General features: G+C 53.5%; 1 protein-coding gene across 14 annotated transcripts in view; it reads left to right on the top strand.

Annotated features, from left to right (window-relative positions):
* The window catches only part of arvcfb (ARVCF delta catenin family member b), a 119,552-nt gene that overhangs the window by 72,023 nt on the left and 25,132 nt on the right, over positions 1-22,397 (top strand). For 13 of the 14 annotated variants that reach the window (XR_014122675.1, XR_014122673.1, XM_081710694.1 and 10 more), the window contains 4 exons: positions 5,643-5,801; positions 10,511-11,124; positions 16,029-16,531; positions 19,868-20,051. Coding sequence is in view for 12 of the 14 variants with exons in the window: in XM_081710694.1 (XP_081566820.1) it covers positions 5,643-5,801; positions 10,511-11,124; positions 16,029-16,531; positions 19,868-20,051 (1,460 nt within the window). In the remaining 2 variants the exon portion in view is untranslated. The remainder of the gene's footprint in view (positions 1-5,642; positions 5,802-10,510; positions 11,125-16,028; positions 16,532-19,867; positions 20,052-22,397) is intronic. The other variant, XM_035525995.2, reaches the window with a different exon arrangement.

Below are 22,397 nucleotides of genomic sequence, written 5' to 3'. Positions count from 1 at the left end.
CGCTGCTATGCGTCCACTCGTGACAGGAAACCTGCACATATCTTCTGCTTTCCAACAGATTCCAGTTATATGTACGCACTTCTGAATACTAATCATGTCACACAAAGCGCTCCACGCACATGTCCCTCGCTACCATGGAGATCTTCAGTGGCCCTGAGCACCAGTTCGTCCACTCGGATCTCCCGTACAAAACTCTCCACAGACTCTCCATAGTTGGGGTGACTATGTAGCATTTTGTTTTTCTGGACTTACCGGTGTTCTGTTTGCTTCTACTACTTCTCCTAATATTGTTAATCATTGAAACGAGTCATTTAAAGACACTCCATAAATAAAACCTTGATGGTTATTTTCCACACTGACTCGCTGGAATTGAAAACGTCACTGCACTCGAACCTTAGTTTTAATTTGCAGGTATTTGCATCCACGCATTACAAGCTGTACAAGACCCGCAGCCTGTTAGTTGCATGAACACGTCGCCAGTTTTCTAAGTAATGTATTTCTAAAGGTGCTATTGACGTGAAATTCTCACCAGATGTCGGCAACGACCCATCCGATCCACGCATGCAAAGAAATCAAACCGTAGATGTCCATACGTTCCGTTTTGTGTAATAATGAGAAACGACACAGCAAAAGTATTGAACACACGAAGTAAGAGAGGTGCAAAAAGCCATGGAAAGTCATGACACCAGCTGAAATCTCTCAGTAATTAGAACGCAATCCTGCCAATTAGTGCAAATTAATATCAGCTAGTTCAACCGATGGCCTATAAAAAGGTGTCTCATTACCGAGGTGACCTGTTCAATACTTATTTCACCCCATGGAGACAAAGGGCCCTAGCTCAGGTCAGTACTAGTGTCGGCTGACCGTACGTCTGCGGTTGAGGAGGAGGATGGTGGAAGGTGCCTCTGAGCCGCCGTTGACCGCTTCCTCTGGTTCAGGTCCGGTCCGGTCCAGCACGCTGCTGGTCGTTGCCTTGACATCGCTTCTCTCTCGCTGTCCAGCGCAAGTGCATGAGTATGGGCTCGCGCGCGGGGGCACTTTACGGTGGCTGTTATCTGCTGAATGCCCTCGCGCACTGGTTAACGGGTAACGTTTAGCCTGCTAAGCTTTCATCTCATTTGACTGGCAGAATATTGGGGAGAGAGAGAGAGAGAGAGAGAGAGAGAGAGATCAATTATCAGAGAGAACAGAACATTTTGAACAGGAACAATATGGCTGGCTTCTGACATCTCGGTCCTCTTTGTAACCGAGTCCTGTTCCCAGGGGCTGTTTAGCGGCCCCCCACCACGGAGGGGGTTGGGTTTCGTGGACGTGCCACCAGCCCGCATCTGCAGCTGACACGCACATGCACACACAGAGAGAGAGCGAGCGCGAGAGCCCCGCTTGGACCCTGGGCCCCTAACGGCGGGGCCACGACCACCCCCTGACAAGGGAATTCAGTGTGGGAATGTGCGATCAATGCGGGCAGTGTACGTTTCACGGGGGCAAAGGAGGGTGTTGGTTCAAAGACTGTGCCGCAGCACTGTAGACTTCCTGGAATGGGGAGGGTGTCTTAAGAGGAACCCCCCCCCCCCCAGGGAGTGGACTGGGAGCTGGGATGCATGTCTTCCCATGGAATTCTGCTGTGGTTAGCCCGCAGGCTCCTTAGGAATCGCTCTCCTCGCTACTGTGTCTGGAGACAGTCACACTGGAACAGAGGTCGACGGTCTCGTCTGCCCCCGTTTCAAATTCCTTCTCACTTTCTCCGTCTCGTTCCATCCCCCCCACCCCCAGCTCCTCTCGGCCTTGAAAAAACAAACGTGCCTTCCACAGAGCCACCCCTCCGCCCGGAGTCCCATTGTTTTCCGAGCTGCTCCCGGTTTTGGGGGGTGGGGGAGCCGGAGATGGCGGTTTTGTCTTCGACTTCAACTCGTGTTTACTGAACTGCTGCTTGGCCGTAGCGAGAAACAGAACAGCCGTGTAGCGCAGTGCGCGTTCAGTGATACCTCTCCGACCGCTCGCGTGTGTGCGCGTCTTTCTCGAGACGTACTGCAAGCTGCAGAGTTCTGGGAATGCTTGCGACATGTTTTGACTTGGATTCATGTGTGGCTAATTCTTACCAGATGTTTAAAGGGTGGGGGGGAATGACCATCTCAAGACTTTATTTTTTCGTCCTGTGAGCCTTCGGCTTCTCTGGTTTCGAAAGGAGGCCGTGGACTCGCGATGTCTGTTGTTTATTACATTACGAGAATTCTGTCCATGCTTCGGCGGCAGGAACGCTGTCTGTAGGCTCCATGCATACCTATTCCCTTTATCCCTCCGGAATTTGACTCGGTGCCATTGACGCATGCGGGGTGGGGTGGGGGTGGATCTTTTGAAGCCTGGCCATTTGATTATTGTTGTGGTTTTGTTCTGTGGTTTTGTGATTTCTTTTAAAAACCCGGTTCCGGGCCTTTTTAAAAACAATGGAATGGTGGAGGCGGGGTTGGGGTCCGTGTCGTGGGTGTAGGAAGCCATTTCCCTACACACCATGGAGAGAGCATCAGTCCTGGTCTCCGACTGGCAGACTCCGAGGAGAGTCGCCCAACACGGCTCCGACAGCAGGTGCCCGTGTGAGACCTCCGCGGCCCAAGGTTACCCGAGCTCACGTCGCGAGAGGGGATTAATCATGTAAAAGCCCGGTAATGATCTCTGGCTCCGGGCCCGGCTCCGAATCCCGTTAGGCGGCGCGTGCCGAGCCACGCTGAGGTTGACCCGCAGCGGAGAAGCGGAGCAGGAACCTTCAGACAGATGTCTGTCCTTCTCACAAAGCTGGAGTTGGACGAACCTTGGCCGCCCAGTCCAGCCGGGGCACTCCACGATGGTCACAGTAGTCAGTACCTAAGTCGGAGTTTGCGAAGAAGCTTCCGGGAAAAAAATGGGGAAGGTGAACTAACCCATGGACCTCTACCAAAACCTTGATTCATACAAATGCCTTGCATTGACCGCCAATGACGTTGTACGGTCTTGTTTACGACAACGACGACAATAGCAGGTCCATCACGTCTTTGACAGCTTTGAGTGATGCCATCATCTCTGAAAGGCCAGTGTAACAGTTGAGGATTTTTGACTCTTTTTAGCAAAGCATAATGAGCAACTCCGCTGTTGATTTGATCGAGAATCCTTCTTGGCGGTGAGGCCGCTCCCCGAGTCGTAAATCTGCACGGTTTGCTCCGGCTTGTCTAATATTCCCTCTCAAGTTAAGGGGAACAAACATGGTGAATGGGGGGGTGGCATATCAGGGGGCCGCTGTCTTGGGAAAATTGATCTGGGGCTTAATTTTGCGGCACCCTTGGTGCGTTACCTTCAGAGCACAAAATGAGGCTTGTAATAAAAATGTTGGCCGAATACTAGATGATGAATCCCCCCTCCCGTTTCTATATTACGGACCTTTTGGGCGTGTTCCAAACGTCTGCATGATTCCAGAAGGGACAGATCCGGTTATACGTGTTGCACATCTTCCGTGTTTGGGCTCTCTGAGGAGGACTAGAGGAAGCAGTCTTTCTTCTGCCCTCCGTGGACGGGCAGTTGCACTCCAGGCTGTGTTGCTAGGAAACAGGCCCCGCCCCCTTTCTCTGCCGAGCGATCTGGTGCCTGAGCCACCACTTCCTTGCCTTGGCCCGCTGGGCCAGGCAGAGCTGCTCGGAAAAGACGTGATTCCAGGCCTTGCTGCCGTATTCCGTGGCCTGCCATAAAGTGGGAAGAGTTTTGCAAGGCACGGTTCACGGGAATGGGAAGAAAAGGGACGGCTTGGATTTAGGATTTGACCATCCGCATGAACACCAGAGTCAGGAAGCCCTCACATGTATTATTATTATTAATAATAATAATAATAATAATAATATTATCATCATCAATAATAACTGTTTGTTTATACAGCCTAAAATATCAAAGTGCCTTTACATAAAGGGTTGATTCATCTTAGGAGACCATGATAAAGTACGCTAATGAAGCTACGTTAATGAAAATAAAGAGAGAATATATTTAGAAGCAAGGCTGGAGTCTTTAATCTATATATAACACAGAGCTTGCAGTCCTAATTTCTGTAGGGAAACTAAACCTGTGTGTGTGTGTGTGTGTGTGTGTGTGTGTGTGTGTGTGTGTGTGTGTGTGTGTGTGTGTGAGAACATGTCTACTGAACAAACCAAAAAGAAGGAACTTGATGTTAGCAGGCGCTCCTGACGCCGTGCGCGTTCTTATGCCACGCGCCGCGGATCGGGTGCCATTCGTGACTCGGCAGTGATTACGGCGTCGTTACTGCCATCCTGCTCGCTCTGCTAATGGATGCGCTCGTTGTAACGTCGGCGGGGTTTTTGAGCTGACACCTTCTAAGCGGCGCAGGTCTCTTCTGAAGCGGCAGCGTGCGTTTAAGGAGGACCAAGAACCCTCCGTCTGAGGCGCTCGCGCGCACGTCTGGTTCAGGAGTTCATTGGCATAGTAACGTAGCCAGGGAGCTGTCGAAGAGACATCCCCGCGGCGTGCACGCGCTCTCTGTGCGTGTGTGTAAGTGTGTGCCCCCTGCCAGACTGGCAGCGATCTTTCTCAGGCTGAGTACATCAGCGTGTAGGCTTGCGCTTGACCGCACTTTATCTGTCCCCCTGCCCTGTCCTGCCGGTCCATCCCTCCACATCCTAAAGGTTACGAGGACTTCCTCATCTCCTTCCTCTCTTCCCTTAAACATTTGGGAAGCTGAACGTGTTTGGGTTGTGGAGCTCCAGGCAGGTTGTGCGCACACACTCCACATAGTCTGCATGTGTGCGTTTCCGTAAAAAGAAGTTGTCAAGGAATGGCATGTTTGCTGTTGATTCTCACTTTGCCATTTTCCCTGTGTAATTTAACAGTGAGATGAGACATTTAAAATCTGATCAGATCTGGGTATCAGATATTCATAGCGGAGTGATTTAAATGATTTTCTTAGTTATTTGCTCTGCCTACATTTCCTCCTTAATGGCAGTTGCTGCCATAAACGTTCGTTTTGCTTTTAGGCACCATGTTCCATTAGAGCAGCGCGAGAGGAAAAGGCTCATCCAGACGCCGCGTCTTTATTTATCCGTTGAGGACGAGGCGTATGGGCCGGCAGCGCTAGACGCGTGTCTTAAAGGCTTAACCGCTCATGTTAGCTGCGCATGTTTAAAGGTTAACGGCACGCTTTCCAGCCTCTGGTTTTCTGTTAGAGCGCCACGCCGTGCGGGCTTGCCAGGTCGCCACGGAGACGCTCCGAGCGCAGGCCCACCTGGACGCGCGGTGTCCATACCACCAGCTCAAGGGACGCTCGCAGACCCGCCTTGCTTCCGACTGCTGCGTTTTCCGTCACCGTGTCCGAAAGGTTGCCGGACGACGGTGTGTACCTGTTGCTATTAGAGGATAGGCTCCAGCCCAGCCGTCTATCTTGAGCAATACGGGGGTGGGTCAAGTGGGCGGGGCTGGGTGACCTGATCACCGTGTGCTCGTCAGCCTGCTGGTAGAAAGAGGAATAGCAAACAGCTTCGGGAAAGGTTCACTGTCCGTTAGCCGTTACCGGACGCTTTCTTTATCAAACAAGGGTGGCTGGTGGCTTGCGGGGTAACGTTCAGGTGAGGGCTCTTAGCCTGGACTTCAGTGCGGTGACCTCTGACCTTTTGCAGGAGCAGAGTCCCAGTAACCAGCCATCTCTGGCCATGATGCAAGAACCCCAGGAGCTGGTGGAAGAGACGATCACCATAGAGGAGGACCCGGGCACGCCCACCTCCCACGTCTCCGTGGTGACGTCTGAGGACGGAACTACACGCCGCACAGAGACCAAGGTAACCACAGTTACCGCCACCTCGCTCCGAGGCCTGCGTTTGTTTTTACAAACTTTACAAAGTAATCTCACTCTCACGCTTGTGCGCGCACACACACACACACACACACACACACACACACACACATATACAACCTCAAAACAACTTTTAAATCAGGTCAGGGTTGGCAGTTTTTATTCACTGTAACTTTATCATCGGGCAGGGAAACTAAAGACACACACACACACACACACACACACCCAAATCCCTACTTAGACTCTTGCACATGTAGCATGCTAAACACCTAGCACCGACATTACTTTTACTATAACTAAAGTGAACCCTAGTGATGATGAATAATATTCACATCGTTTGAGGTCAAAGGAGAGGGGAAGGAATCCTCCGCCGTCGTATGGTGGAATTAGTCAGCACAAAACTGTAGTTATCAAATAACCCAAAGGGGTGAGTGTGTGTGTGCATCTGCATCCATGCTGGTGTGTGTTTACGTGCAGAGAGCTTGCACAAAGTCCCCTGGGTTCTTTACCCAGACACCCTGTCGTTCCGAACCACAGTAAAACACCTCTCTCCCTCCCTCTAGATCTTTCGCTCGCTCTCTCTGTCTGTCTCTCAAATGTACTTTCATGGCACACTGCGGATGTTTCAAAGGGAACCTTGAAAGGGAGACAGTTCCTCCCCCCGAACCCAATTGTGTAGGTCTGATGGTCTGCCCAGATGATGTCTGCTTGTTGGAGCGCCAAATCTACCACCACACACACACTATCCCTATCATTTATATTGCTCCTGCACGCACTTTTCCTGATCGTCCTTCGCTTGTGTTTTGTTGTTTTATAAAAAGAACAATTTGGCTAACGTGAAGGTGAGTTAAAACGCTCCCTTACACGCAGACGCACGTGCATAGATGTTTTCAAGCCCACATGCTAAACGGACCTCCGTTCTGAGAGGTCTGTTTCCCGCACCGGACATTTAATCTCTGTGCTTATTTAACGGCCTCGACAGTGTGGTCTGACGAGCTTCAGTTAAGTGAGAGCAGGCACAGGTCCGTTAGCAGCAGAGGCTCCAGAAAAATGCAGGCAGGCGTTTTAGTGGTTAAACAGCTGTCTGATACTGAAAGCCATAAATCAGTCAGTTCTAATGGCTACCTGTGCACAAAAGCTCTGCCCTTTCTTTCATTATCTCGCCTAGCTCAGTTTTGTTCTGTCTCTCTCTCTCCCTCTCTCTCTCCTCTCTCTCTCTCTCTCTCTCCTCTCTCTCTCCTCTCTCTCTCTCTCTCCTCTCTCTCTCTCTCTCTCTCTCTCTGGAAACATTCCAGCCTTTCCCTCTTCAAGACGGTTACATTAACCAACCGGCGGGGCCGCTCTTTTCAAAGTGGCAGAACGAGACAACGAGGCCGTTATTCCATCTCTGAGTCATTTCTGTTTGGCCAAATCTCGTCAAAGGCGCCGGCCCGGTCCGGGAGGGGCCGCCGCGCTTCGTTACCTGGGCTGCTCTAACGGCGTGAGAAATGGAGGGTCTCGGGTGGAGGCTCCTTCCTCCCGCGCTTGCTCCAGGGGTCCGGCCCCCCACTAAACGTGCCACGCCGGTCACACTGCATAGGCTGACTGGCACCTCCGTACGTGCACTTCATGTAGCCAGCTGAGTGTGTAGACGGAGGACCAAGGCTTTAAAACACCCCCGCCCCCGGACACACACGAAGGCATGCACATGCATGTATATACACACAGACACACACGTGCACTCTTTTATTAGATATAGCTGCTGTCATGATATGATCTTAGCTATAATCCACAGCACTCTTGGGCGGCTAGTAGCTTGTCCCGGTGAGTGTGTGAGTGTGTGCGCGTGTGTGTGTGCTGCCTCCGCCATATTCACGTTCATTTTAATGCCGCTTGTGGTCTTCTGAAGGATCAAAGCAGCTTTTTCCAACCCTGCCTGTCTGTGTCTCCGTGCGCTTAAACATTTAAACATGCTCTTTATATACACACACGCAAACACACACACAAACTCGCGCTCGCTCAGACACACACACGTACTCTCACACACTTCCAGTCAGACACACACACGCATTCGGGCTGATTTACTCACTCGCTCACTGCCTCTCTGAGAGACACACACACACACACACACACACACACACACAGTGGCTGGGGAACAGCCTCTTACTCTCTCGTCTCTCCCTGGCTGTGTTCAAAGGCTCCACCCTGTAGCCTGTAGAGCAGTAGAGGCAGCGTGCCCCCTGTGCCTGGTGGGCACGCTCGTCCAGGAGTTCATCAAGCTCCCTTTTCCCGGGGCTTCCAAGCACTGCAGCCGTGTGAGATTTTGCCCTGTGATCAGGGGGTCAGGGGTTCCAGTCCCCACAGAGCCACAGTAATGCACAGCCTTACGCAATACTGGGAAATGTAAAACGGGCCTTTAATGCCTTCACGGATATACATCTACCGATTACATCTCTAGCATTTGAGTTGCAGTTTTTTCCTGCCCTAAAGGGTTTAATGGCACTGCCTGTCAGCCACTTATGTAGCTACTTACTGGGGAAGCCAGCAGAGCTTTTGGTACCTCAATGATGCATCCGGAGGTATCTAACTGCAGATGAACTATAAACCCAAAATAGCAGTCTGTTATAAACCTTTAGCACACACACACACACACACACACACCCCAAACGAACACAATAACTCCGGTAATAGTGCCGTTAAACTCTAGTGCTGGCTGGACGTTTTATGTGCTGCTATTAGTTTAATTGTTTAGTGAGATTAACAGAAAATTGACCAAAACAGCCGAGAAACCAAGCCGTCCCTCAAAGCCCGTCAGCTAACGGAGCCGCTCGGAGGCGGGGGCGGGGCTGGGGCGTGGGGGGCTGACCACCTCCCCTACGTCTCGCCGGCATGACCCGCTGGAGACAATCGGACAACCCGGCCCCTTCCCGTGGCTCCGTCTGACCGGTCCATGCACTCTGTGCCGTTTCACAACCCCACCAGAGCTCCGGAGCGGAACGATCGCTTTACAACGTTCCGGACAGAGCTGGCAGCCAGACCATCCGGCGCGAGAGACCATTCCCGGCACTTTCCCACCCGCGTTTGGCACGTTGGACTGGGAGTTGTCAGGGAACTCTGGTATGCCTTTTGGCTTTGATACGGCTCCATTTGCATGTTTATTTTCGTCGGCGTGCGCTGGGAGACTCATCCAGAAGCTGTCCCAGATTCTCTTCTGTCTTGAGGACTCCTGGTGAGTCCTTACTCACAGCGCTTTAAGACGTTGCACTTCGCTGTTTTTCACACATGTGGCCGTTCAGTTTCCAACTAGTTGGCCGCTGACGGTCGGGTGGGGGGGAGGCGGTTTGATTAAGCCCCTCCCCTTCCTACTTACCATGCCTGTAATTATGATTCACTGTCTAAACCGCTCTCTAATGGCTGCGATCGCATGCTGCCAAGCCACCTAAACGGTGTGTCGCAAATGGATTTTGCAGATCTGTTTCCACACAGCTGGTTGAGAGGCTCGTGTGCAGTCACGTGACACGCTTGTCCCGTGTGAGCTGCTTTTTGGAACACCCTTGTTCTCTGTTCGTCCCGAGACTGCTCTGGCAGTCCCACATGCGCATAAGGCCACTCCGAGTGCTCCGCAGTGCGACTGCCAACGCTGTCCACAAACGTTCTCCCACTGAGAACCTTCTAGGAGAAGGTGGTCTCCGTTAAGGACAGAGCCGTTTTGTTGCCGATAACCTAAAACACGAGAGACTGGAGTTTCTGCAGTCGTTTGGAAGATGACGTGAGGGGTTGTACGGTCCAGGCCGTCCAGCGAGAAGTGTGTGGACCTCTTGTGTAATGACCTCTTAAGCGGTCATTTGTTCCACTTTTCAAGAGGTCGTTGTTCTAGAGATTCCGCTTTCTCCAACACAGCCTGACCTGTCCAGTTTAGACACGACAGTGTCAACTGGGCATTTTCTTTGTTAAATATGACTTTATTTATCTTAAGATTAAATTATATATCTTAACCCGTTAAGAGCCATTCATGCAGAAATTGCGAGAGTCCTCCTCCCAGTATTGAGACCTTTTCCCCCCACAACATTGTTTCCGTTGTCAGATGCGGCGTGTAGAAGGTGGTTCTCCTAACCGTGTGACTCTCCTCTCAATTGAGCGGCCGTGTGCGAGGCAGTCTGGCGCTGAGCCTGGACTTGCCTGAATCCCCGCTCCATGATTTTTCAAACAAACGCCGCTTTCCGGAACGCTCTGTGAAGTGCTTAGCGCGGTTTTAGACAGCGGAGGTAGCCAGGAAGTAGAAAAGCCAGCCGTAGCTCAGCGGGTCAGCCTCTTTGATTAGTGGGAGCCAAATTTTCTCCAAAAAAAACAAAATGCAAGTATGAATTTAGAGAGGGTTACTGACCAAAAGTGCACCCTCTGGTACATTTCCAGCAGGCACGAGTTTGTGTTTAAAACTCCAGTTGAGCAACTTTGTCCTCGCTGGTTTTGAAACTTTGTAAACACTGTGTGAAATAATAAGCTTCTATTGAAACAAGCTGACGTTGACTCTGGACAAGGGCCGTTTCATCCGGAAGTCTGACGCAACCCTAGCATTGGCCGCACAAGCTGTCAATCATCCGGCGAGGCCACCTCTTTGCTGTTTGTGGATAGAAAGGGTGGATCCCATGATGCGCTCGGCGCTGATGTCAACTGTCGTTCGGTTTGACCTCACAACAATCTTTTCTGCCCTGGCAGGTGACCAAGATGGTGAAGACGGTGACCACGCGCACGGTGCGGCAGGTCCCGCTGGGGCCGGACGGCCTGCCCGTCCCCGAGGGTTCGTCCCCGCTAGGCAGCTACACGGACTCCATGGACCGGCGCTTCCTGAAGAACGGCGAGCGCTTCGGCGTGCCGCTGCAGGCCACATCCACGCTGCCGCGCGGCTACGGCGGCTACACCGACGCTTACGGCGAGGCCGGGGAGGCCGCGTACCGGCCCTTCGGCCTGCACGACGCGGCCGACGGCTACGGCAGCCTATCGCGCGCCGTGGCCTACCGCCCCTACCGGCCGTACGGCTACCGGGTGGAGAACAGCTACACCCTGCCCATCCGCAAGGACGACTACGGGCACGTGGCGCAGCCGCAGGTGCCCATGGGCGGAGGCGGAGGCGGGGCGGCGGAGCTGAGCCGCTCGCAGCCCGAGCGCTTCCAGGCGGAGCCGTACGGCCTGGAGGACGACCGGCGCAGCCTCGGGCCAGACGATGACGAGCCGTACGACCTGGAGCCCGACTACTCCACCGCAGGGCGCCGCACGCTGCCCGCCGCCGCGCACACCCTCCGCGAGCCACTCCGCAACGGCCCGCGCAGCAGGTGAGTTGGAGCCCGCCCCGATCTCGCCCTGATTTTGTTCCCACCCATGTCTGAACATAGTCGGATCAAGGTCTGATGTCATTCTGGACCTGGACACCATCTTGGCCCGATCCTGATCCTGGCCTGTTTGTTTGTCTGCTGTGTTCTGGGTCTGGGTTGAGGGCGATTTCACCGCCACTGTCTGGTACTTTGGGTGCTGCTGGCTTTAAACGAGACGTGGGTCATGACACGGGTCGACACGCTCTGTTCAAATGTCTCCTGAGGAGAGAGAGAGAGCGAGAGAGGGAGATTATGCTCATCAATGGATGCCTTTTGTTCGAAAACATTCTTACACTGAGAACGCAGAGGGGCATCTTGGTTAAGACTTCCCAGTTAACCCCTGACATGTGCTCGTGCAGCCAGAGGAGGCCACCGTTCACGACTGCCGCGTCCGCTCTTGCCTGTGCTCAGATGGCCCCTCCCCCTTTCCCTCGCTACGGCAACCCTCCCCCTGACGCCGGTTTCCTCCCTCGATCCGACCATCTCTTTGTTACAGAGCTTTTCCGTGGCAGACGCGCCGGTCGGACGTCCTGACTGGAAAGGGCCCGGCTCTGGGCCCGTCCGGGGGAGAGACGTCAAAGTCGCGGCAGCTGTCGGCGCGAAGCAGCTTTTACAAATGCCCAAGTCCGAGCCTCCAGGGAGCAGGACGAGGGCCACGGTGGTGAGGGAAAAACTCCCTGGAGAAGAAACCTTGAGAGGAACCATATCTCAAAGCTCACCCTCCTCTGGCTGACGACGGTCACCACAATAGTAATATAAACAATAAAGAACAAAATAAGTAACAAGATATCGGAGGGATTTCACGGCTGACGCAGTCAGACTAGTGACTCCTCAGTCCAGAAACGCACCCCCCCAGGTATGACAAGCCACTGACGGCTATTTCTCTAATGGTGTACTATGAGGGGAAAAGGTTGTCATCAGTTTATAAAGCCAGATGTGACTTCTGCCCTCCCTTTCTCTCTCTCTCTCTCTCTCTCTCTCTCCCTTTCTCTCTCTCCCTCTCTCTCTCTCTCTCTCTGCCTTGTTCTTCCTGTCTATGTCAGAGATCTCTAACGAGTTGACCTCCGTTATCTTCCTCCTCGTTGGTTCACTGCTCTCCCGCTCTGTCTCTTGAGTATTCCGCCTCTTCCCAGTCTTTATTAGCACTTCTTCAGTTACAGGCCGGGAAGAAGATTTTCCTAACGAACGCGGCAATCCAGGCGTTATAATTGCGGCTCGTCGCCGAGCCGTGCTCCGGAAACCACCAATTACGCTCACGCGGAAATTGAGACGTTTGGCGTGTAAACAGTGTCGAGATTAGCTTGCCTGCTATCTCTCCCCTCGTCCTGCCTCTTCATCACTTGCATGCTCTCGCTCTCTCTCTCTCAAACTGCTGGCCCATTGTCATAGTGATTAATAGCCTCAGACGTTCCCACCGATTCACCTCCGATAGCTCCTCTCCATTTGTCGGACCCCTTCACACCTGCCTTCCACGGGGTTGCCACGGAGACGACCCCCCAGGCACGCCGGGGCACCGCCCCCCCCAGCAAGTGCTTAGCGCGACACAGAGCCTGGAAACGGCTTCGGCCTATAAATCAGCGCGTTAATCCGACAAGCTGGCCGTCCCTGGTCATTAGAACAGGAGAGCTGCTTGTGCGTTTCCGCACTTAAAGTCTAGTGACGTTTACAAAAAGGCTAAAAAGGTGGAGGTAAATTAATGGGGAGCTGTATTTCCAGCTGAAATTGTGAGCTTGTAAGTATGATTTATTTCTGTGTATGTGTCTGGGAAAGGGAGAAATTCAGTCAAATGAGAAAATAATTGGGCGTCTGCCTCCTGCAGAAAGAGCTGTTAATGATTCCAAACGAAGGATTCCGTCTTCAGCCTGGACGAATAACAAAACATCTGTTCCATCTGTGGGAGATGATAGGAGAAGCATCACGTCTGTGGTGACTTGCGCATCCCGTAAAGCTGTTCGGAAGCGCGAGGACGAGCTGGCGTTCGGGGGCCCCCCCATCTTCTTCCGAGCTCGGTCGAGTTAGTCCGTCTCGTCCAGGAACGTCTGAGCTGAGTGAAGCGCTCTGGGTGTGAGAGGTGGGAAGATCCAGCAGGTGCCGTCCTGGGAGAACCGTGTCCTCGTACGGACCCGTTCATCTCGGATACTATCGGAAAGAAGGAGAGGAACAATTGCTGGCTGACTGAAGGGAACGCGCCACGTCGGAAAAGCCCGCAGGATGTATACTAGCTCATTAGCCACACACACACACACACACGCGCGCGCATGCACGCGTATCAGTGACCTTCTGGTTTGAGTGGAATGTAAGCGTTTCTGTAATCATCATCTGAGTGCCACGTCTTGCCTTGCAGTCTGTACATTTCACGTCCTGTGAATGAACACACACAATGGCACCAATTTAAATGCAAATCCTGACATTCCCATCTCTGACTGCTTGACTCTTGCATCCATCTCAACCATCTCTCAATAATTTCAATTTACAAAGCCCTTATTCTGTGTGTGTGTATGTGTGTGTGTGTGTGTGTGTGTGTGTGTGTGTGTGGGAGCCAGAAGGTTAGTGCTGGAGAGATGAGTGCTTTAAAGTAGTTATTCTAATGACGTCGGGGGGTTTTCTCCTCTGTTTTACACACTTTCGCATCATATCCAGGACCAATCTGCCTTTGAAGCTGCCATTACATTACCCATCATGCCCCTGTGACTTGCCCAGTGCGCACTACCAGCACTACCAACCATGGCCAGCTGTAGTCTCCATGTCCTTCAGAAACACACACACACACACACACACACACACACACAAACAAACAACCTATAGGCAACAGAGGTGACCTGGCCAGAGATACCCACACCTGTCTGAGCTTAAACACGGGTCTTGACGCTGTCCCGTGTTTCCGCTCCGTGCGTTAACCCCTCGTTTCAGCCCTCGTACACTTCATCCACACCAACTGAGAACTTTGGCCCTGCGTTTCAGACCCACGGCTCAACGCTGACGTCTCAGCCTGGCGTCTCACTGCAGGCTCCTTTCGGAGACTTTCACGTGGCTCTTGCAGACTCCTGCTGCGCGAGTTCCCCAGCATGTAGATCGGAGCGATTGCGGAAGTGCGGGGCCATAACGGTAATCGCACCCGCTTAGCTACTCATCACAGCAATGAAGAAAACGCACTGCGTTAAATGATCACGTTTCATTTGTTATTTAAACCGGAGATTCAGAAATGCCATGATTAGTTCATTAATAATTAGGACAGAGCGTTAAAAAGGTCCGTCTGTGTGTGTGAGTTAATCTGGACATCCGTAGTCCCGCAAAGTCTTGGTCCTTAATTCTGGACATCCTCAGAGCTAGACACAGATTGATGGACAGGCGGCACTCCATCTCCTGTTTTTGATTGGCTCTTATTTCCTCCTATTAACTGGAAGCTGATTGGCCAATTGCTGAACCCCTTTATCTGCTCTCCAAACCACGTACAGCTACGTAGCGTCCGTATCTATAGCAACGCTGGCGTCGTGGCTGGGATTTCTCTGTAGGCTCCACCTGTTGTTTCACGGATGCTTCTGTTGCCAGGAGCGTTTATTACTGTAACCCTGCTCCCTGCCCACTTCCATGTGTAGGCTGGTGCTGTGAGACCATCCGCCTGCATCGGGGGGGTCGTGGTCAGTGACGTCCAGTAGGCAATGTTCCATTCCATTAAGCTTTCCGCGATCCTGCATGTAATGTGGAGCAGGTGTTAATGCCACATTGCTGGGTTTGAAAGCTCTGTTTGAGGGCATGGTATAGTTTTCACACACACACACACACACACACACACACAAGCATGCGCATGGATGCAGACACATTATCTGATACACACACAAACACCCACCCACCCACAGAGCCCCATATTCAGCTTCAAGTGTTGAATGTATTTAACAAACGCTGACAGCTTCCGAAGCCTAGCTGGCCCGTGGTCAAGCGGGGGCGGTGGCGTCGTCTTTGCAGAGGGACGCCCCGCCGAGTTCCTGTCTTAGCAAGTACAGGGTCTCGGTCCCGCCAGCGACGGATCCCGTTCGGATGAGGCGCGGTACACGCCCGTCATCGCGTTCCAGAGCGCCATGGATTGGGACCGGCATCACGACCCTCCCTAGGCCACCCGCAGGACATCAGGAGCCCGGCGGGACGGCCCGCAGGGGGACTTTCGGTGAACGATTAATCGGATTGTAGGGGCAAATAGGGCAGGGATCAGAGGAGTGAGCGACCCCTGAGGACGGACACGCACGCTCGGCCTGCGTGCACGCCACAGGGTGCGAGGGAGGGAGGGAGGGAGGGAGAGAGAGAGAGAGAGAGAGGATCTGAGGATCTTTGAGGAACTGAGGGTAACCATTCTGTAGTGCTGTCGTCTTGTAATTGTCTACTCTCTATTACTGTCGTTTTCTGTTGTCCTCTCTCTCTCTCTCTCTCGCTCTCTCTCTCTCTGTCTGCACTGTCGTTAATAAGAGAGCGGGATAAGGAGAGCGCCGGGCTCCACTCCGCCACGCTCCATTAATAAGGAAGCGCCGGCCGTACCTCTTAGCGGCGGGAGCAGTTTTTCCGGATGTATCTGACGGCGTGGCTAATAACGGAGCAGAGTTCGTTCTCGCCTCACCGTGTTTCTCACTCCTCTCTCCTCCTCCCGATCACTCCCTCACCCTCCCTCACTCTGACACACTCCCTCTTCACCTTTATTTCTCCTGCTCACGTTTCCCTTTGCTCTCGTCCCCGCACCCGTCCGTCTGTTCGCAGTCATTCCCTCGCTCCGCTCCGTTTGTCTGTTTGTCTCCAAGCTCGACACGGCTCTGGGCCCCATGTAATCTTGACGTCATGCCAAACACTAATCTAACAATCTCTCTCTCGCTCTCTCTCAGAGGCTACGACGAGCCCGTGGAGGCGGAGCTCGTCGAGGAGCGCCACGCCTATGTGCCGAGCGCATACTCGGCCCCCCTGGCCCAGCCGGAGCGAGGCAGCACGGCCAGCCTGGAGCCCACGGCGGGCCGGCGCTCGCCCTCCGCCGACAGCGTGCGCAAGGACCCGCGCTGGCGCGACCCCGACCTGCCGGAGGTCATCGCCATGCTGGGCCACCCCATCGACCCGGTCAAGTCCAACGCCGCCGCCTACCTGCAGCACCTCTGCTACGAGAGCGACAAGGTGAAGCGGGAGGTCCGGCGGTTGAAGGGCGTGCCGGCCCTGGTGTGTCTGCTGGACCACCCCAAGGCGGAAGTTCACCGCAAGGCCTGCGGCGCCCTGCGGAACATCTCCTACGGCCGTGACAACGACAACAAAGTGGCCATCAAGAACTGCGACGGCATTCCCGCTCTCGTCCGCCTGCTGCGGAAGACCAGCGACATGGAGGTCCGCGAGCTGGTCACAGGTGCGCCCCCGCCAGCCCCACAGCTAATCCACTTAGGCGACCTCGTGCTTTGCTCGGCCTGGTTTCTGGTTTCGCAGCCGGCCCTCTGTCCCACCGATTTGTCCGCCAGTCGTTACATCGTAGCGCCCCGTCAGAATCTCGAAGGCAAGATGGTGCCGCAGATCCCGGCCGCCGAACGGAGCCGGCGTCCATGAAACGGAGCGGCCTTCCCCGGCCTTTTCGGGTTTGTCCGGGCAAAAAAAAGCAGAATCGATCAAGCCTCTCGGCCATCAATGCTTCCCTGCTGATCCACACTCCGGAGCGCAGGTCGGTGTTCTGCGAGCGGACGATTTGTGCAGGGTGCGGCGGGGCTGGGCAGCGTCTCCCTCCTCTCTGACCGATCGCAGTTCCTGCCAATCATGCCAAAAATTGCCCCGTCTCCTCGTCTCCGGGCAACCGGCCCAAGGTCGGGACCCAGCCGTGCGGTTTCGGCTCAACCCCTCCGAACGCGCTGCCACCAAGGAGCTGGGCACGGCGTACCGTGGTAACGAGCAATTGCAGGGTTTCTTTTTAAAAAAACGAGGCCGTCAGCTGGTGCGACAGGAGAGTTTCGCTCCGCGAAAACGTCTCCTCCGAGGACGAGACGTTTAAGAGCCCCCAGCACTCGCCCTGGTGGCCGAGTTTAGTAGATCGTCTCGTCTCGTCGTGTCTCGTCTCTCTTCTCACTCGCGTCTGGGCAGCTATCGAGAATGTTGCATGCCGACGTCGTACGAAAACATTTTAAAGTCTCTGAAGCGATAATGAAGGGTGTTTATCACCTTTCAGAAACCCGCCCAGAAACCTGCCGGGGGTGAGAGCCAGAGTATAGAAATCAGGGCTACCGCTGCCAGCGCGCGCGCACACACACACACACACACACACACACACACACACACACACACACACTGTTTCCTTTAGGATTTTGTTCCAGCTGCCGCAGTGCTATGGGAGTTACTTTGGCATGCACTGTAAGAGAAATAACCAAGTATACACGGGCTTTGTGCGGGCTGGCTCCTTCGCCACGACCTCGCGTGCGTCCAGTCCTTACTCGGAGTAACGCGGGGGTGGACAACCCCCCCCGCCGCATCGTTCTGTAGATTCGTCTGGCAAAATACCAAAGTCGAGTCTTAACTGGTGGAAAAAACCTCCACCTGTTAACTTTTTTTTAATCTCGGTGTCCATTCGGAGGTGTCCGCTGTGTGTCGTGTGGCTGTTCGGTTTCCTCACACCCAAAATGGAGTGGGAGGTGTTTTATTTTTCTATGTAGGTAGGCAAAGCAGATTTGGCTCCCTGAGTAGCGTGGCGGAGATGGGAGCTTTGACGGACAGCACGGATAGCCAATGGGCTTTGAGCGGCTAGTGACGGGCCGGCAAATGGTGGTGTAAGAAGCGTTCGTTGTTCGAGGACCCCCCCCGAGAGAGAGAGAGAGAGAGAGAGAGAGAGAGATCTAATAGTTCAGAGCAGCATTACAATAGAAACAGCACGCCATTGTCAAATGTACGCACATGCATGCACACACACCCATCAGTGTGGTTAAAAGGGAATTTGAGAAGAAAAGGAACCCCTTTCTACTTTTCCTCCATCCCACATCTCTCTCTGATTGATGGCTGAGGGACCGTGTGAGCAGCTGGCAGTGAAAGGCCCATAAGAGCAGCATGTGCCCCTCTCTCTCTCTCTCTCTCTCTCTCTCTCCAAAATCCAATCAGACTGCAGGGATGAGCAAGAAACCTCAACACACACACACACACACACACAGAGCTTCTCCAAGCCACAGCATGCTCATTTCATTGCCCCCTTCTGGATTGGATTAGTAAGGAATCCAGCAAACTGCAGCTGGCTGTGGGGGTGGAGCCAGGAGGTGGGCGGGGCCAGAGCCATGTGCGTCATTCAGCTGTGAAATGACCTGTGTAGGTGAGAGTGCACATGTACACAGTCAGAAGTGTGAGAAGGGGTTTTGGGATGCGTTGCTGTGCGGGGGGGGGGTTGATCACGTCACGTCACGTCAGCTTGTGCAACGTGGGCTCTGCGCTAGCCCCGCCCCTTGCCCCGCCCACCCGTGGGCTGCACAGTGCTGAGTCGCTTCTTCTACTCGCGCCTCTGTGTTTCCCGATCGCCTCGATCGGAGGGAAAGCGGAGCTTCGTCGCACGTTTCGTCCTCGCAGCATCCGGGCGGCGCAATTGGACGGCCGAATCCGGCCGTCTCGGCCTCTGTCTGTGCACAAGCCGCTAACTGGAACACCTTATTACCACGCTTCATTACCCACACCTACACGGGGCCTTTAAAGGTGGCTTGCGGTACGGTGGGCCAGGCCTGGTTTATACAGTTCCCAGTTCTGTTGCTCCACGGCTCATTAGATTCAAATGGAGCGGGCCGGTGGGATCCTAAACACGACCCGGACCGCGCAGATCGCAGGCTGGTACCTCCCGTTGAGGCTGTGATTGGACTGAGATGTGGATAGACGATGAGACGTTTTTGAATAGATTTCCACCACAGTCTCACTTATGTTCTAACTAGTTTGTAGATGTAGGTATCGGTGGTTGCGTTTGTGGTTCGGCGGGTCCTGCCCCTCGCCAGGGAGAACTGGGAGGTGGAGTGTTTTTACACCGCGAATAGTTCCTGACCTTGTGCACACAGCTGGACGGGAGTCAGGGCGAGAACACCGACGGAAAGGCGAGGTTAGAAATAGACTGGCAGCAGTACAGATGCGGGGGGTGTGTGTGTGTGTGTGTGTGTGGCGGGCGGGGTCTGTCTGTCTCTCTTGTGCGTGTGTGGCTCTGGTTGTGTGTGTACATAAGCGTAGCTATCTAGCCTTTATCCCTTCCCAGAATTCCCCAGACCCTGAAGAGATGTGTGGAACTACTCCAGATTAAAAATAGCAAGACGAAATTAAAACTGGCCTGTGTGGGCGTGTGATGACATGGCCTCATGCATTGCTCATCAAAGGCCTGGCCCTCCGCTTGTTTGACGTACTCTGCGCAATCCCACGCTGCACCTCTGCTAACGAGCGCGTGTCTACAGGGCCTGGGGCGTGCTTGCTCTCTGCTGTGCTTCCCGTCCAATCAGCTCGCGAGCGTGGCTGAGAGTGACAGCTGGAGCTGAGAGGGCTACCACCAGGCCATACATGCCTCATGATTTATTAAAGCCTCATTAATTATTTATTATTTGTGTACGCGGGAATTTATTTATGATTTAATTATGTTCGACAAGCTCTGGGAATCGGAAGGTTCAAGCGAAGTTCAAACAAAATCAAATTTATGTGAGCAAAATAAACTTTATATGAATTTTTTTTTCTTTTTCTCTCTCTCTCCGCCCATCAGGAACTCTGTGGAACCTGTCCTCCTACGAGCCCCTGAAGATGGTGGTGATAAACCACGGCCTGCAGACCATGACCAACGAGGTCATCATCCCGCACTCGGGCTGGGACCCCGAGCCCGACGAGGACTCCAAGCCGCGCGACGCCGAGTGGACCACCGTCTTCAAGAACACGTCGGGATGCCTCCGGTAAGGGCGCGCCCTTTGACCTCCCCCCCCTGCCGGGTTGGAATCTTAACGAAGGGGCCGGTCAGGCGGAAAGCGCGCCGTGTCCTTGAGCCGCGACGGCCGTACCGGTCCACGCCGTCTCGGTTTGTGTTCCGGCGGGCCCCAGCCCTGAGCAGCGTGGCGTGTAGCTGCGCCTCCAGCGCATTCCCAGGTTCCGTACCAGTGAGGCACACCACAACACCTCTGCTCGCTCCAGGTGAAGGCTCTGAAGAGTGTGTGTTTGTGTGACGGTTTGCAGACAGGAGCCCAGTCACTGTTCTACTCTGCTCGGACACGCGTGCGCACGCACCCGCACCATGGAGGGGAAATCGTGTTCAATTTTAGAAGGGCTTGTTTTTTTCAAGCAGCAATCGATAAGTGAAGGCTGAAATCAATATCCACAGTCCTCGCGCGCTCTCTCTCTCTCTCTCTCTCTCTCTCTCTCTCTTCCCTTATGTTGATGAGCCCATTAGCAGTGGAATAGTTAAAAGCCGTGTGGGGGGTCTTTGGCTGCGTAGCTTTTGATTAACCTCACCACGGTCTGAATAGGGGGGTGGTCCGCAGGGAAGACGCGCGCCTTCGGCAGGCTGTATTCCTCCAGAGAGGGAGAGAAAGCGAGAGAGAGAGTGTGCGCGAGCTGTAACACACAATTACATTTTACAACTTACTAAATTTATGGAGTTAGCAGTGCAGCTGGAACTCGCCCAACCAGACAGGAAAGTTCACTTCCTTCTGTGCAGACGGCCCGGTGTTGACCTCACCCGCCACACAGGGCTTCCAGCAGCACCTGGACCTGCTGGAGAACCACTGCCAGAACCATGATCTCACGAAAGGAGCCCAGATACCAGGGAGAACCCGATGCACGTACCTTTCAGCGAGGCAGCCAGACACAGAGTATTGTGTGCAGTAGAAAGATTTCACAAAGTTCAAATACCCATTTCAATTTGGTACAAATAACTGGACAGAGTAGTACAGCTGACTGGGCAGTACAGAAGTGAGGCATCCGCTCAGTTGTCATGGCGACCCCGGATGGGACAAGCGTCCAATAGAAGCCCCGCATGCATCAGTTTGCTGAATGAGTTAAAAACAAAGAAGGTGGTCAGCTGTGCACTCGGGGCAGAATTAGGCCAACCTCCACCGTCAGTAAACGTACAGGACGGACCGCTACCTTTGTGGACGCATTCAAAGACCAGACAAACGCTTTTAAGGCGCTACTGACCCGAGAACCGAACCCTGAAGAGAGTCCTCAGGCTCACTAACCCTCTCGCCAGCGCACGCCAGACCTAAAACTGCCAAGAGAACCGAACAGCCTGGAACGCGGGGACTGTGAACCGAAGGGTGAATTAGTATTGCCAGGCCCGAACGGAGGGTGTTGGAGGAGTGCCTCCTGACTGACAGATGCTACCCAAGTCCAGGCACAGTGAGCACAGTGGCTGTAGACAAAGGCAGACGCGGAAAGACCTGCCTGTCTACGCGCCTGCTGCAGGTTCCCCCTCACATCTCTCTCTCCCGTCCTTATGAGGGGATGTGTGAAAAATATATTTTCACATTAAAAATGCAAAACATAATCCCAACTCTCAGTACTGTGGCCCAACAAAGTAGGGCTCACATCAGCCTTTTTACCACACACACACACACACACACACACACACACACACACGCACACAGTCGTCTCTGTCAAATATACGTACATATCAAATAGTTATAATGTCATGTCAGAAGGCCTAACCCTGCTGGGGTGTTCTCTGCAGGGGAGTGCATGGGGCAGTATACCCAGTACATCCCTCCAGGACTGTATATCAAGCTATAGCAGACTCCTTTCACCAATGCAACACTCTGAGGAGATCCCTCTCTCTCTCTCTCCCTCTCTCTCCCTCTCTCTCTCTCTCCTTCCTTCCATCCTCTGTATCTGTCTCTTGCCCTCTGTATCCCTCTCCTGAAATCTCTTAATTAACTGACCTTTGGACAGTAAGGGTCTGATAAGATTGAAATTGCCTTCTTTGGTCTCTCTCACCCTCTTGATAACCCCCCCCCCCGTCTCTCTCTCTCTCTCTCTCTCTCTCCTTCCCTCCCTCCATCTTCCTGTAGCAGTTTAATAAGAGAAATCTTCTTTGGCCTCACTGGGAGGAGACAGGCAGGTGCTGATAGACAGGCACCTTCTGCGTGCTCTGCTCCGTCAGCCAGTAACGCACAGACAGGCAGATGTGCGTGCAGCCTTCTGGGTCCTCAGTGCCCGAGCGTGTCCTTGGGTTTGATTTACAGCGCGCTATGAGCGTGGGGTCTGAGGAACTCGAATAACAGAGCTGTGGTCAGAACTCCACACCAGCC

This window comes from Electrophorus electricus, chromosome 1 (genome assembly GCF_041902795.1).
Source record: "Electrophorus electricus isolate QZ-2024a chromosome 1, ASM4190279v1, whole genome shotgun sequence".
Lineage (NCBI taxonomy): Eukaryota > Metazoa > Chordata > Actinopteri > Gymnotiformes > Gymnotidae > Electrophorus > Electrophorus electricus.
This window is presented reverse-complemented; position numbering and strand designations above follow the sequence as displayed.